General features: G+C 42.5%; 1 protein-coding gene across 3 annotated transcripts; it reads right to left on the bottom strand.

Moving 5' to 3' along the window:
• Positions 1 to 796: 796 nt before the first annotated feature.
• On the bottom strand, positions 797 to 13,037 carry LOC139406389 (tripartite motif-containing protein 16-like). 3 transcript variants are annotated; one of them, XM_071148934.1, is made up of 7 exons: positions 12,470 to 12,973; positions 9,871 to 9,975; positions 8,713 to 8,808; positions 2,751 to 2,984; positions 2,447 to 2,606; positions 2,262 to 2,321; positions 797 to 2,024 (listed from the first exon to the last, which is right to left on the bottom strand). In XM_071148934.1, the coding sequence occupies exons 1-7, from the start codon at positions 12,959 to 12,961 to the stop codon at positions 1,507 to 1,509; spliced, it is 1,665 nt and encodes a 554-aa protein (XP_071005035.1). In that variant the 5' UTR covers positions 12,962 to 12,973; the 3' UTR covers positions 797 to 1,506. The 3 variants fall into 3 exon arrangements, with proteins under 3 accessions (XP_071005035.1, XP_071005033.1, XP_071005034.1); XM_071148932.1 differs by lacking the exons at positions 8,713 to 8,808; positions 9,871 to 9,975 and adding an exon at positions 10,513 to 10,608 and having other exon boundaries at positions 12,365 to 13,037; XM_071148933.1 differs by lacking the exon at positions 9,871 to 9,975 and having other exon boundaries at positions 12,365 to 12,973.
• Between the last annotated feature and the right edge of the window lie 128 nt (positions 13,038 to 13,165).

The raw sequence follows: 13,165 nt of genomic DNA, 5'->3' as shown, positions 1-13,165 counted from the left end.
AAATGTCTTTATTCTTTTGGAACTTTTGTGAATGTAATTTTTATTTCTAATTGTTTATTTCACTCTTGTTTATTATCTATTTCAATTGCTTCGGCAATGAAAACATGAGTTTCCCATGCCAATACAGCTATTACATTGAAATTGAATTGAGAGAGAGCGAGACATCAGGTGAAGTTCTGGAGATGAGGGAATATGTGATTAGAACCCCTCCAGTCTGGTTAACCAAAGTTAGGTCCAGTATGGACTATCAATACAAGTGACCACTTAGAATGTGACCCAGTTCAATGGGTCTGAACTGAACTGGGGGATGTCAGACATGAAGTTGTCTAAACACAACTGGAATATGATTACTTTGTGATTCATTGTTAATGGATTTTCAATTAGGAACACAGAGGAACAACCTGACAACACACATAACAAACTAACAATAAAAACAAAGAGGAAACCACTAAAGTCATGACCATATTGTCATGTTGTTATGACAGGGAGAAACAATCTAACATCTAGAATACTACTTTATATCTGGTCTAAAGAAGCCTAGTGCACTACGCAGGAAATGGGAGCTATTTGAGCTATTTGGAACAGAGCTATTTGGGCTATTTGGAACAGAGACACTAACTCCTGAATGAAAATCTTTCTCTCCCTCATCTGTCTGATATATCTGCCCATTTCCCCTCCCATCCTCCCTTTTCATTCTATTCTATCAGCCACACCACTAGCTCACCTCCACACAATCCATTTACAAGTTAAAGACACCTTGGAATAAATAACAAAGGAAAACTATTACTAGATGAAGTTTAGTGTTGTATTTTTTATTTCCCATCACCATAAATCATATTTAATCACTGAACAGTAGCAGACCTAACTTCATCTGTTCCTGACTCTGGATAGTGGATTAAAAACACCATCAATCTCCAATGATATTAAAGTACTATTCTGAACATTACTGATACACTGAGAGGCAAGTCAAGATAGCTGCTGGTTTTATTGTTTGGTCAATACCACCACCTGCTGGACAGGTTTAATATTGCTTGACTAAGCAGTATGGGAGGATGAAAGATGACAAATTTAGGGCCAGTTTCCAGGACATCTACATTGAACATACTTTTTAGTCCAGGACTAGGATTAATCTGTGTCCATTCCATATAGTTTAGTTAGTTAGTAAGTGATAGTACCTGTTCAATGCTACTGAGGAGAATTACAAAGAGACAGAGAACCAATTGAGAAAACATATCAATGGTTCTGAATGACAAACAATATACATCAACACCATGCATCATGATTCATGGAAATGTACAAAATTAAAACATTGTATTTGATTAAAAAAATAAGTAAATTACATTTTAATTCAACTATACAGTCAGACAAATTATTGTACAGAAAAACAGACCATTATATCTGGGGGTCATCACCACCAGCATGACTAGTATCTATGTGGACCCAACTACAGTTTAACCAGCTCAGCTATAGACTACACCAGCATGACTAGTACCTACGTGGACCCTACTACAGTTTAACCAGCTCAGCAGTATCATTATAAGTATAGAGCCAAATTCCAGGATAGAGGGGCTGAGTGAATGTGGTCTGGACTCTGTGGAGTAGGGTCATTGTGTCAGAGACACTGAAGAAGGACAGAGTACCTGCCTTGTGATCCAGGTACACTCCTACTCTGGAGGACTGAGGGCCTGTTACTTTAGTCACAACATTATTGTGTATGAAACAATCACCAACACTAGAGCACTGTAAACTCCAGGACTTGTTATTGTATCCAAATATATTACCTATCCGTGTTCTGCTGATGTCTTTATATGAGACTGCTGTATAAACATAACCACTCCACTCCACCTCCCAATAACAGCGTCCAGACAGACCCTCTCTACTCAGAACCTGACAATGGTTGGTGAATCTGTCTGGATGATCAGGATATGGTTGGACTTGGCCTGTACAGGTCACCTTTCTGTTCCCTTTAGACAGAGAGAGGGTTGTGTGTGCTGTGTTTGGGTCCAGTGTGAGCTGACAGGAATCTGGGAGAAGAGCAGAGCAGAGACCAATGAGGCGAGTTAGAACAATAAGTTAAGTCAGATACTGTATCTACCCTGTCTTTGATTAGAGCATAACAGCGATCAAATCAGAGAAATATGAGGAGTCAGATAGATACCCAGTCTTTGATTCGATCTGCTATTGCTATATATTTCTAGAGGGATTGTTGGGAGTCTCAGTAAAAAAGAGACTGTTAGTTACTTCACAATAAAGAGACTCACATTGTAACAACTGTTCTCTGGTCTTGGGCTCTGGAGGCAGTACAACATCCACTATATTCTCTACAGACACACAAACACATTGACAGAGAGAGTGATTGTTATCATCATACCATATTCCACATGTATATGACTAGTAGGGAATTTTCAATGGTCTAAAGTTGATGTCCTTATTGTTTTCAACATACCTGTAGTGGAGATCTTGGTCCATTCTCCTTTAAGGAAGTCATCTAGTTTCTCTCTCAGTTCAGACACAGTCTTACTCACATCTCCAAAGTACTGAAGAGGATGGACAACGATGCTGGGTAAGTCTGAAGATACACTGATACTGGAGATAGACTGAAAACTCTGGGGACAGAGAGAGAGAGAGAGAGAGAGAGAGAGAGAGAGAGAGAGAGAGAGAGAGGGACAGAGAGAGAGACAGACAGAGAACAGAACCAAATGATTGAAACGTCTAATTTCATATCAAATGTAACATGGCAGTTTAGATACCTGCAGGAAATGGATGTGATCCTCTGTGTGAGAGAGCTGCTCCAGCTCAGTGCTTCTCTTCCTCAGCTCAGCGATCTCCTGCTTCAGTTGCTCCAGGAGTCCTTCAGCTTGACTCACTTGAGCCTTCTCTTGGGCTCTGATCAGCTTCTTCACCTCAGAGCGCCTTCTCTCAATGGAGCAGATCAGCTCAGTAAATATATAATCACTGTCCTCCACTGCTGCCTGTGCAGAGTGCTGTTAAGAGAGAGAGAGAGAGAGAGACAGAGACTGACTTATCTTACTTATATGAGCCATCCTCATTACACTAACACCCCCCCCCCCCCCTCCTAAAAACACATTGCGTGCCACCACAACCTCCACACAATCACATTATACAGTACCCAACACCACAGTACAATACAGCATCCAGCACCACATTCAACAATACATCCAACCCCTCCTCTCCAGCCGTACAGACAGCCCCCCTGAGCCCCCATACCTCCTGAAACATCTCCACACAGGACGTGTGCTCCAGGCATTTGCTGACCATCTGGCAGGTGTCTTCACTGACATTTTCAACATGTCCCTGATTGAGTCTGTAATACCAACATGCTTCAAGCAGACCACCATAGTCCCTGTGCCCAAGAACACAAAGGCAACCTGCCTAAATGACTACAGACCCGTAGCACTCACGTCCGTAGCCATGAAGTGCTTTGAAAGGCTGGACATGGCTCACATCAACACCATTATCCCAGAAACCCTAGACCTACTCCAATTTGCATACCACCCAAACAGATCCACAGATGATGCAATCTCTATTGCACTCCACACTGCCCTTTCCCACCTGGACTCAAGGAACACCTATGTGAGAATGCTATTCATTGACTACAGCTCAGCATTCAGCACCATAGTACCCTCAAAGCTCACCACTAAGCTAAGGATCCTGGGACTAAACACCTCCCTCTGCAACTGGATCCTGGACTTCCTGACAGGCCGCCCCCAGGTGGTGAGGGTAGGTAGCAACACATCTGAAACACTGATCCTCAACGCTGGAGCTTCCAAGGGGTTATTGCTCAGTCCCCTCCTCCCGACCAACCAGTGCTCCCGCACATTGGCTAACCGGGCTATCTGCATTGTGTCCAAACACCCGCCAAGCCCTCTATTTAAGCTTCTGCTACTCTCTGTTCATCATACAGTGGGGCAAAAAGTATTTAGTCAGTCACCAATTGTGCAAGTTCTCCCACTTAAAAAGATGAGAGAGGCCTGTAATTTTCATCATATGTACACTTCAACTATGACAGACAAAATGAGAAAAAAAAATATCCAGAAAATCACATTGTAGGATTTTTAATGAATAACTTGCAAATTATGGTGGAAAATGAGTACTTGGTCAATAACAAAAGTTTATCTCAATACTTTGTTATATACCCTTTGTTGGCAATAACAGAGGTCAAACGTTTTCTGTAAGTCTTCACAAGGTTTTCACACACTGTTGCTGGTATTTTGGCCCAGTCATCCATGCAGATCTCCTCTAGAGCAGTGATGTTTTGGGGCTGTTGCTAGGCAACACAGACTTTCAACTCCTTCCAAAGATTTTCTATGGGGTTGAGATCTGGAGACTGGCTAGGCCACTCCAGGACCTTGAAATGCTTCTTACGAAGCCACTCCTTTGTTGCCCGGGCGGTGTGTTTGGGATCATTGTCATGCTGAAAGACCCAGCCACTTTTCATATTCAATGCCCTTGCTGATGGAAGGAGGTTTTCACTCAAAATCTCACGATACATGGCCCCATTCATTCTTTCCTTTACACGGATCAGTCGTCCTGGTCCCTTTGCAGAAAAACAGCCCCAAAGCATGATGTTTTCACCCCCATGCTTCACAGTAGGTATGGTGTTCTTTGGATGCAACTCAGCATTCTTTGTCCTCCAAACACGATGTCTTGAGTTTTTACCAAAAAGTTATATTTTGGTTTCATCTGACCATATGACATTCTCCCAATCTTCTTCTGGATCATCCAAATGCTCTCTAGCAAACTTCAGACGGGCCTGGACATGTACTGGCTTATGCAGGCGGACACTTCTGGCACTGCAGGATTTGAGTCCCTGGCGGCGTAGTGTGTTACTGATGGTAGGCTTTGTTACTTTGGTCCCAGCTCTCTGCAGGTCATTCACTAGGTCCCCCTGTGTGGTTCTGGGATTTTTGCTCACCGTTCTTGTGATCATTTTGACCCCACGGGGTGAGATCTTGAGTGGAGCCCCAGATCGAGGGAGATTATCAGTGGTCTTGTATGTCTTCCATTTCCTAATAATTGCTCCCACAGTTGATTTATTCAAACCAAGCTGCTTACCTATTGCAGATTCAGTCTTCCCAGCCTGGTGCAGGTCTACAATTTTGTTTCTGGTGTCCTTTGACAGCTCTTTGGTCTTGGCCATAATGGAGTTTGGGGTGTGACTGTTTGAGGTTGTGGACAGGTGTCTTTTATACTGATAACAAGTTGAAACAGGTGCTATTAATACAGGTAAAGAGTGGAGGACAGAGGAGCCTCTTAAAGAATATGTTACAGGTCTGTGAGAGCCATAAATCCTGCTTGTTTGTAGGTGACCAAATACTTATTTTCCACCATAATTTGCAAATAAATTCATAAAAAATCCTACAATGTGATTTTCTGATTTTTTTTCTCACATTTTTTTCCATCATAGTTGAAGTGTACCTATGATGGAAATTACAGGCCTCTCTCATATAACAACACAAGCTCCACTGTTTCATTGACAAATACCCTCCAGACACAAACCATTCACATGCTGCCAACCAGATGGAATGACCAGTTCAATGTACAATGTCCTAAACACAATTGAGTAAACATCACCTCTAACTTCCAAATCTAACCTTTGAATCTTGGTCCACTGACCTTTCTTTGGAGGGCATATACATGTTGTCCCTTGTGCTCAGAGCCCCATCTCTTCTGCCACACATCTATCAAAATGGCTCTGATCTCACATTTGGCCTCACCTCTACCCAGTGGAACATTAATATCAATTATATCTTGTTTCAAAGCTTTTTTAGCGAACTGGTCTACAATTTCATATCCTTCCACACCTGAATGTGCTGGGACCCAGCAGAATCTCACTACTACACCCATTCTCTCAATTCTCCATATTAACATTGATACCTCCAATAGAAGGTCACTCCTATTAGATAAACCAGATGATAAACTATTCAATACAGACAGAGAATATGAGCATCCTATAATTCTAACAGGTTGTACGTCCTCCACCCACTGGAGTGCAACTATTATCACCAACAGTTCAACTGAGTATGCTGACAGTTCATCTGTTAGTCTTCTACATATCTGCACATCAAATTCAGGAAGGTAAACGTCTGCTCCTGTGCTCCCACTGTCTGGTTTCTACATATCTACACATCAAATTCAGGAAGGTAAACGTTTGCTCCTGTGCTCCACTATCTGGGTCCTTGGATCCATCTGTGAAACGTGGTAAAAAAGCATAACTTCTACCAATGTAATTGTCAACCAGTTTCCCTTTATCACTGACTTCTGACCAATCTTTCCTTTTCTCTACCAAGGTTAGATCAACAACAGGATCTGGGAGTAACCATGGAGGAACATCCCCTATCACCACAGAATGGCCAACCTCCAACTCCCTCAAAACCACTCTCATCAGAAAGCTTTCCAACTGTCCAACCAAACCACTGCCTTGTCGACTAGTATATTCCCAACAGTCATCTAGAACAGTAGCAGTGGGATGCTCAACCTCACAGCCTTTCAACCCAATAAGCTAATGACAATTTATTACGTCGTATATCCAAAGGCATCTCACCTGCCTCCACTAGTAAGACACATACAGATGTTGATTTAAATGCACCAATACATATCCTTAAAACTATATACTGGATTCTGTCCAGCTTCTGAAGACAAGTCTGTGCCACTGTTCCATAAACTATACACCCGTAATCAATTGTCGTCCTGATCAGAGCTCTATAAATATCCATCAACAATTGTCTGTTAGCACCCCATTCATACCCAGAGATCCACACAACCAACTACCATGAAAGTGATGGAATGAGAGAGAGAGACATTGTTACAACACTGTACACAGACATAATATAACGTTTCTTCTTCTTTGGAGTTTAACGGCGGTTGGCATCCAATATGTTGCATTACCGCCCCCAACTGGACTATAATATAAATCCATGATACTTTGTGATACAAAATTGGAAAAGGGGATATGAAAACATATTTCTTAAATTAATCACCCTTCCAACTAACCCTACACTCATTAAAAACCCACTACCCCATTCCACTACTTTGACCCTATCTGCTCCTGCACCATGACAACGACCTGGGAGGACGGGACACCACCACTCAACACACCCTGTAACTCTTCTGAAGTCAAATCTTGTATGACCAAATACTTCTCTGCAGCTGCCACCACAACATCTATTTTCTGTGTTTTACATTCCATTTCTCTGGTACAGTTGATAACCATGAATGCTAAGAAGCTAACCTTACTGAAGCATATATCACTCGTTGGCCTATCCCTCTGTGCTGCACAGATCTACTACTCACAGGGATCCTCTCAGGATCCCTCACCCTTGACCCATCCTCCTCTACTTTCTTCACTGCCTCAGCATACGACACCTTCTGCACTACTCTGACTCTATCCACCTCTACCTGCCTCTCTCTCACTGGACACTTCTGATCCCCAGCAACATGGGCACCCCTACAGTTGACACATACAACTTTATCCACCAAAACTACACAATCCTCTTTCCCATAACCTCCTACACACTTCCCACATCTTGGAATCTCCCTCCTACAAACTGCTGCAACATGACCATAAACGTTGCACCTGAAACAGCTCAGTGGATTCAACACAAAGACTCTAACAGGATAACTGATATATCCTAACATGACTTTGTCGGGTAAAGACTCAAAACTCAAAAGGACTGACAGTGACTCCTCTGTTTCACCACGCTCACCACCGGGTCTGTGTCGCACCAAACCGCGGGCATCAAACACCAGGAGTCTTCAACTTCAATTGCTCCACCTCCACACTTAACGCTACCCCAGAAATCATTCATTTCAATAGTGTCCTGTTCCTGAGAGCAAAGCAAGAAACAGATCTTGACCCAAGTTGCGTGACACGGAGCGCCCACTCCCTCTGGTCAGAAGAAACACAAACAAATATCAGAATTCCACTACAGGTTACCTAGGTTACCTTCACTGATTCAACTGCACCCAACTCCTTTCCATCCCACCCAGAAACCACAAATGGATCTGCCAAAAGGTATGGATCCACTTTCTCCAACAATGTAACTCCTACTGCACCAGATTTTTCATTATCATGTCCATTGATGCCAGGCTCTGGTTCTGAGCTCTTCACCACACATTCTACCTCACTTAACTCTCCCTCATTCATTTCCATTTCACCTCCAGAACTCGGTCTGGCGCACGGCTCATTCTGTTTGCACTTGAATTATAACATTTGAAACGTCTCTATTCCTTTGAAACTTCTGTGAGTGTAATGTTTACTGTTCATTTCTAATAGTTTATTTCACTTTTGTTTATGGTCTTTCACTTGCTTAGGCAATGTAAACATATGTTTCCCATGCCAATATAACCCATTTGACAGAGAGAGAGAGAGAGAGCTCCATGTTAATGTATAGGGAACATGAGTAGTCATGGTTACTCAAGGTTATGTGATGAGGTCGCCACGCCTGCCACATCAAATTCAGCCCTCGGTCCAATAGGGAACGTGCTTTTGGTGTAACGGTCAAGATGTTGGTTTCTCCTGCAGTAGACCTGGGTTCATATCCCGTTGGTCACATACACCCCTCTGAAAGGGGTCCAGACAGCCTGTTCCCAACAGTGGGGTCAGTGGGATTGGAAAGGAGCCCCTCTCCTCTCTCTCTGACTGGAGGAGAGAAGTGAACTGGTGTGTCTCCTCTGGTCAACAATACTCACCTTGAAAGACTCCACAGCCTGTTGGAGGTCCTTCAGCTCCTTCTCTCTCTCCTGGAATCTCTGCTGGACCTTCTGCTGACTCATCCTCAGCTGCCTCTGTGGAGAATCACTCTTCAATGAGCTATCAAGCTTTATTTGTCCAGTAGATCAATAGTATAGTCATGTCACATAGGGCCCGTAGAAGATATGTATTAAAATTTAGAGGATTTACTGTGTGAAATTATATTATAATGTTATGTGATTCTACTAGATTTTAGTCAACGCCACTCCGACGTTGCTCAATCTAAAATTTAAATATTTCTTAAATGCATTCTTTTACTTTAGATTTGTGTGTATTGCTGTGAATTGTTAGAAATTACTGCACTGTTGGAGCTAGGAACACAAGCATTTCACTACACCACCAATAACATCTGCTAAATATGTGTGTGACCAATAACATGACATTTGATTTGAATTATTATAGTTTTAACAATACACAAATCAGGGGAGCTGATTGGGTGTTTGATAACAAATTATAATGGTGTTGGACTTTAGAAAATGGTGATACATTTGGAGAATCTGGGTTATCATATCTCCCTACTGGCGCAGTGGTCTATGGCACTGTATCTCAGTGCTAGAAGCATCACTTCAGACCCTGGTTTGATTCCAGGCTGTATCACAACCGGCCGTGATTGGGCGTTCCCTAGGGTGGCGCACAATTGGCCCAGCGTTGTCCGAGTTAGGGTTTGGCCAATAGTAGGTCTTCATCGGGGTTGCAGGTAGCCTAGTGGTTAGAGCGTTGGGACAGTAACCAAAAGGTTGCTGGATTGAATCCCCAAGCTGACAAGGTATAAATCTGTTGTTCTTCCCCTGAACAAGGTAGTTAACCAACTGTTGTTCATTGCAGGCCGTCATTGTAAATAAGAATGTGTTTTTAACCAACTTGCTTAGTTATTGAAAGGTAAAACATTTAATTGTATGAAATAATTTGTTTTTAACTGAATTGCCTAGTTAAATAAAGGATAAATAAAAAAATATATACTCAAGGTTTGTGTTCATATTTGTGCTGCTGTGGATCGATTTAATTTGAATGATCTCATATTCAAACAGTCTTAGTTTATACTGTATCTTTAATTCTTTGTTTATCAGACAGTCACCAACAAGTTGTTCTAGTCTTACCTGTTTCTCAGTCCTCTCTGCTGCAGCTGACACTGTATCATGGCCTTTATGTTCATCCATTGTACACAGATAACAGATACACTGCTGATCGGTACGACAGTAAACCTCCAGCAGTTTGTCATGATGAGAGCAGATCTTTTCCTGTAGTTGTGCGGTGGCTTTGACCGGCTTATTCTGTTTACACTTGAATGTCTGCATTCCTTTGAAACTTTTGTGAGTGTAATGTTTACTGTTCATTTCTGATTGTTTATTTCACTTGCTTTGGCAATGTAAGCATATGTTGTCCATGCCAAAAAAAAAACACAGACAGAGAGAGACAGAGAGAGAGAGAGAGAGAGAGAGAGAGAGAGAGAGAGAGAGAGAGAGAGAGAGAGAGCGGACACTGATTTTGAAGTCAAAGGAGGGGCTGCCTTTGACTTCAAAATCAGTGTCAGTCCAATAGGGAATGTCCTCTTGGTGTAACGGTCAATATGTTGGTTTCTCCTGCGGTAGACCTGGGTTCATATTCCGTCGGTTACATTAAGCAGTCTATTGTCTGAAAGGGGTCCAGACAGCCCACAGAGATCCGACTGACTCCACTCTCTCTCTCTGATTGGAGGAGAGAAGTGAAATGGTGTGTCTCCTCTGGTCAACAATACTCACCTTGAGAGACTCCACAGCCTGTTGGAGCTCCTTCAGCTCCTTCTCTCTCTCCTGGAATCTCTGCTGGACCTTCTGCTGACTCATCCCCAGCTGCCTCTGTGGATAATCACTCTTCAATGAGCAATCAAGCTTTATTAGTCCAGTAGATCAATAGTATAGTAATATGACATAGGGCCCATAGAAAATGGGATTCAAATGTTGAGGAAGTATCTGTTTGCTATTGTTATTATGTTGATATGTGAATGATTCTAGTTTTTATGGTAGGCATACATGTTTTCAAGGCATTAAGACTGAACCTTGGACTCATAAAAGGACATTCACATTGACAATAGTGTTTGACTTTAGAAAATGGTGATACATTTGGAGAATCTCGGTTAACATACAGTGCCTTGCGAAAGTATTCGGCCCCCTTGAACTTTGCGAACTTTTACCACATTTCAGGCTTCAAACATAAAGATATAAAACTGTATTTTTTTGTGAAGAATCAACAACAAGTGGGACACAATCATGAAGTGGAACGACATTTATTGGATATTTCAAACTTTTTTAACAAATCAAAAACTGAAAAATTGGGCGTGTTCTAGCCTAGTTCATCTGTACATACCATAGTACGCGAGTATAAACACCATGGGATCACTCAGCCGTCATACCGTTCTGTCTCCTAGAGATGAACGTACTTTGGTGCGAAAGGTGCAAAACAATCCCAGAACAACAGCAAAGGACCTTGTGAAGATGCTGGAGGAAACAGGTACAAAAGTATCTATATCCACAGTAAAACAAGTCCTATGTCGTCAAAACCTGGAAGGCCGCTCAGCAAGGAAGAAGCCACTGCTCCAAAACCGCCATAAAAAAGCCACTATTGATTGCAATTGCACATGGGGACAAAGATCGTACTTTTTGGATAAATGTCCTCTGGTCTGATGAAACAAAAATAGAACTGTTTGGCCATAATGACCATCGTTATATTTGGAAGAAAAAGGGGTAGGCTTGCAAGCCAAAGAACACCATCCCAGCCGTGAAGCACAGGGGTGGCAGCATGTTGTGCATGTTGTGGGGGTGCTTTGCTGCAGGAGGGACTGGTGCACTTCACAAAATAGATGGCATCATGAGGACGGAAAATTATGTGGATATATTGAAGCAACATCTCAAGACATTAGTCAGGAATTTAAAGCTTGGTCGCAAATGGGTCTTCCAAATGGACTATGACCCCAAGCATACTTCCAAAGTTGTGGTAAAATGGCTTAAGGACAACAAAGTCAATGTATTGGAGTCACCATCACAAAGCCCTGACCTCAATCCTATAGAAGATTTGTTGGCAGAACTGAAAACGCGTGAGGGAGCAAGGAGGCCTATAACCCTGACTCAGTTATACCAGCTCTGTCAGGAGGAATTAGCCAAATTTCACAGAACTTATTGTGGGAAGCTTGTGGAAGGCTGCCCGAAACGTTTGACGTAAGTTAAACAATTTAAAGGCAATACTACCAAATACTAATTGAGTGTATGTAATCTTTTGACCCACTGATAATGTGATGAAAGAAATAAAAGCTGGAAAAAAAAATCACTCTATCATTCTGACATTTCACATTCTTAAAATAAAGTGGTGATCCTAACTGACCTAAAACAGGGAATATTTATCAGGATTAAATGTCAGGAATTGTGAAAAACGGAGTTTAAATGTATTTGGCTAAGGTGTATGTAAACTTCCAACTTCAACTGTATATAATCAAGGTTTGTGTTCATATTTGTGGACCAATTTGATTTGAATTCTCTCACATTCGAACAGTCTTAGTTCCTACTGTGTCTTTAATTCTTTGTTTACCAGACAGTCACCAACAAGTTTTTCTGGTCTTACCTGTTTCTCAGTCCTCTCTGCTGCAGCTGACACTGTATCATGGCCTTTATGTTCATCCATCAAACACTGATAACAGATACACTGCTTATCGGTACGACAGTAAACCTCCAGCAGTTTGTCATGTTGAGAGCAGATCTTCTCCTGTAGTTGTGCGGTGGCTTTGACCAGCTTGTGCTTCTTCAAAGCTGGAAATTCATAGTGAGGTTGCAGGTGAGTCTCACAGTAAGAGGCCAGACATGCCAGACAGGACATGAGGGCTTTCTGCTTTCTGGTCCCAGTGCAGAAATCACACGCCACATCTCCAGGTCCAGCATAGCACAGAGCAGGAGGGGGAGCAGCCTGGAGTCCTGTCTTCTTCAGTTTCTCCACCATCTCAGCCAACATGTTATTTTTCCTCAGATTAGGCCTTGGGGTGAAGGTCTCTCTGCACTGTGGACAGCTATAGACCACTTTCAGAACATCCTGATCCCAGCAGCCCTCAATACAGCTCCTACAGTAACTGTGTCCACAGGGAATAACCACCGGCTCCTTCAGTAGATCCAGACAGACAGAACAACATAACTGGTCCTGATCTAGCAGAACTCCCTGATGAGCCATTTGGATGGTTGTTCACTCTCACACAGACAGATGACACAGAGACTCAGATCAGTTTTGTTTCCTCAGAAGAGAGTTTGTAGGAGGGGGACGGACTTCAAGGTTTTGCCAGAGGGGTGGGGTTAGAAGGAGGGAGGGGTTAGAGGAATGGAGGAAGAGAGAGGAACTGCATGCAACAGCAAGAGGGAGACAAATAGTTTTGTTCCT

Source organism: Oncorhynchus clarkii, chromosome 4 (assembly GCF_045791955.1).
Source record: "Oncorhynchus clarkii lewisi isolate Uvic-CL-2024 chromosome 4, UVic_Ocla_1.0, whole genome shotgun sequence".
Classification (NCBI taxonomy): Eukaryota; Metazoa; Chordata; class Actinopteri; order Salmoniformes; family Salmonidae; genus Oncorhynchus; species Oncorhynchus clarkii.
The sequence above is the reverse complement of the archived record's forward strand: the minus strand, read 5'-3'. Positions and strand labels throughout refer to the sequence as shown.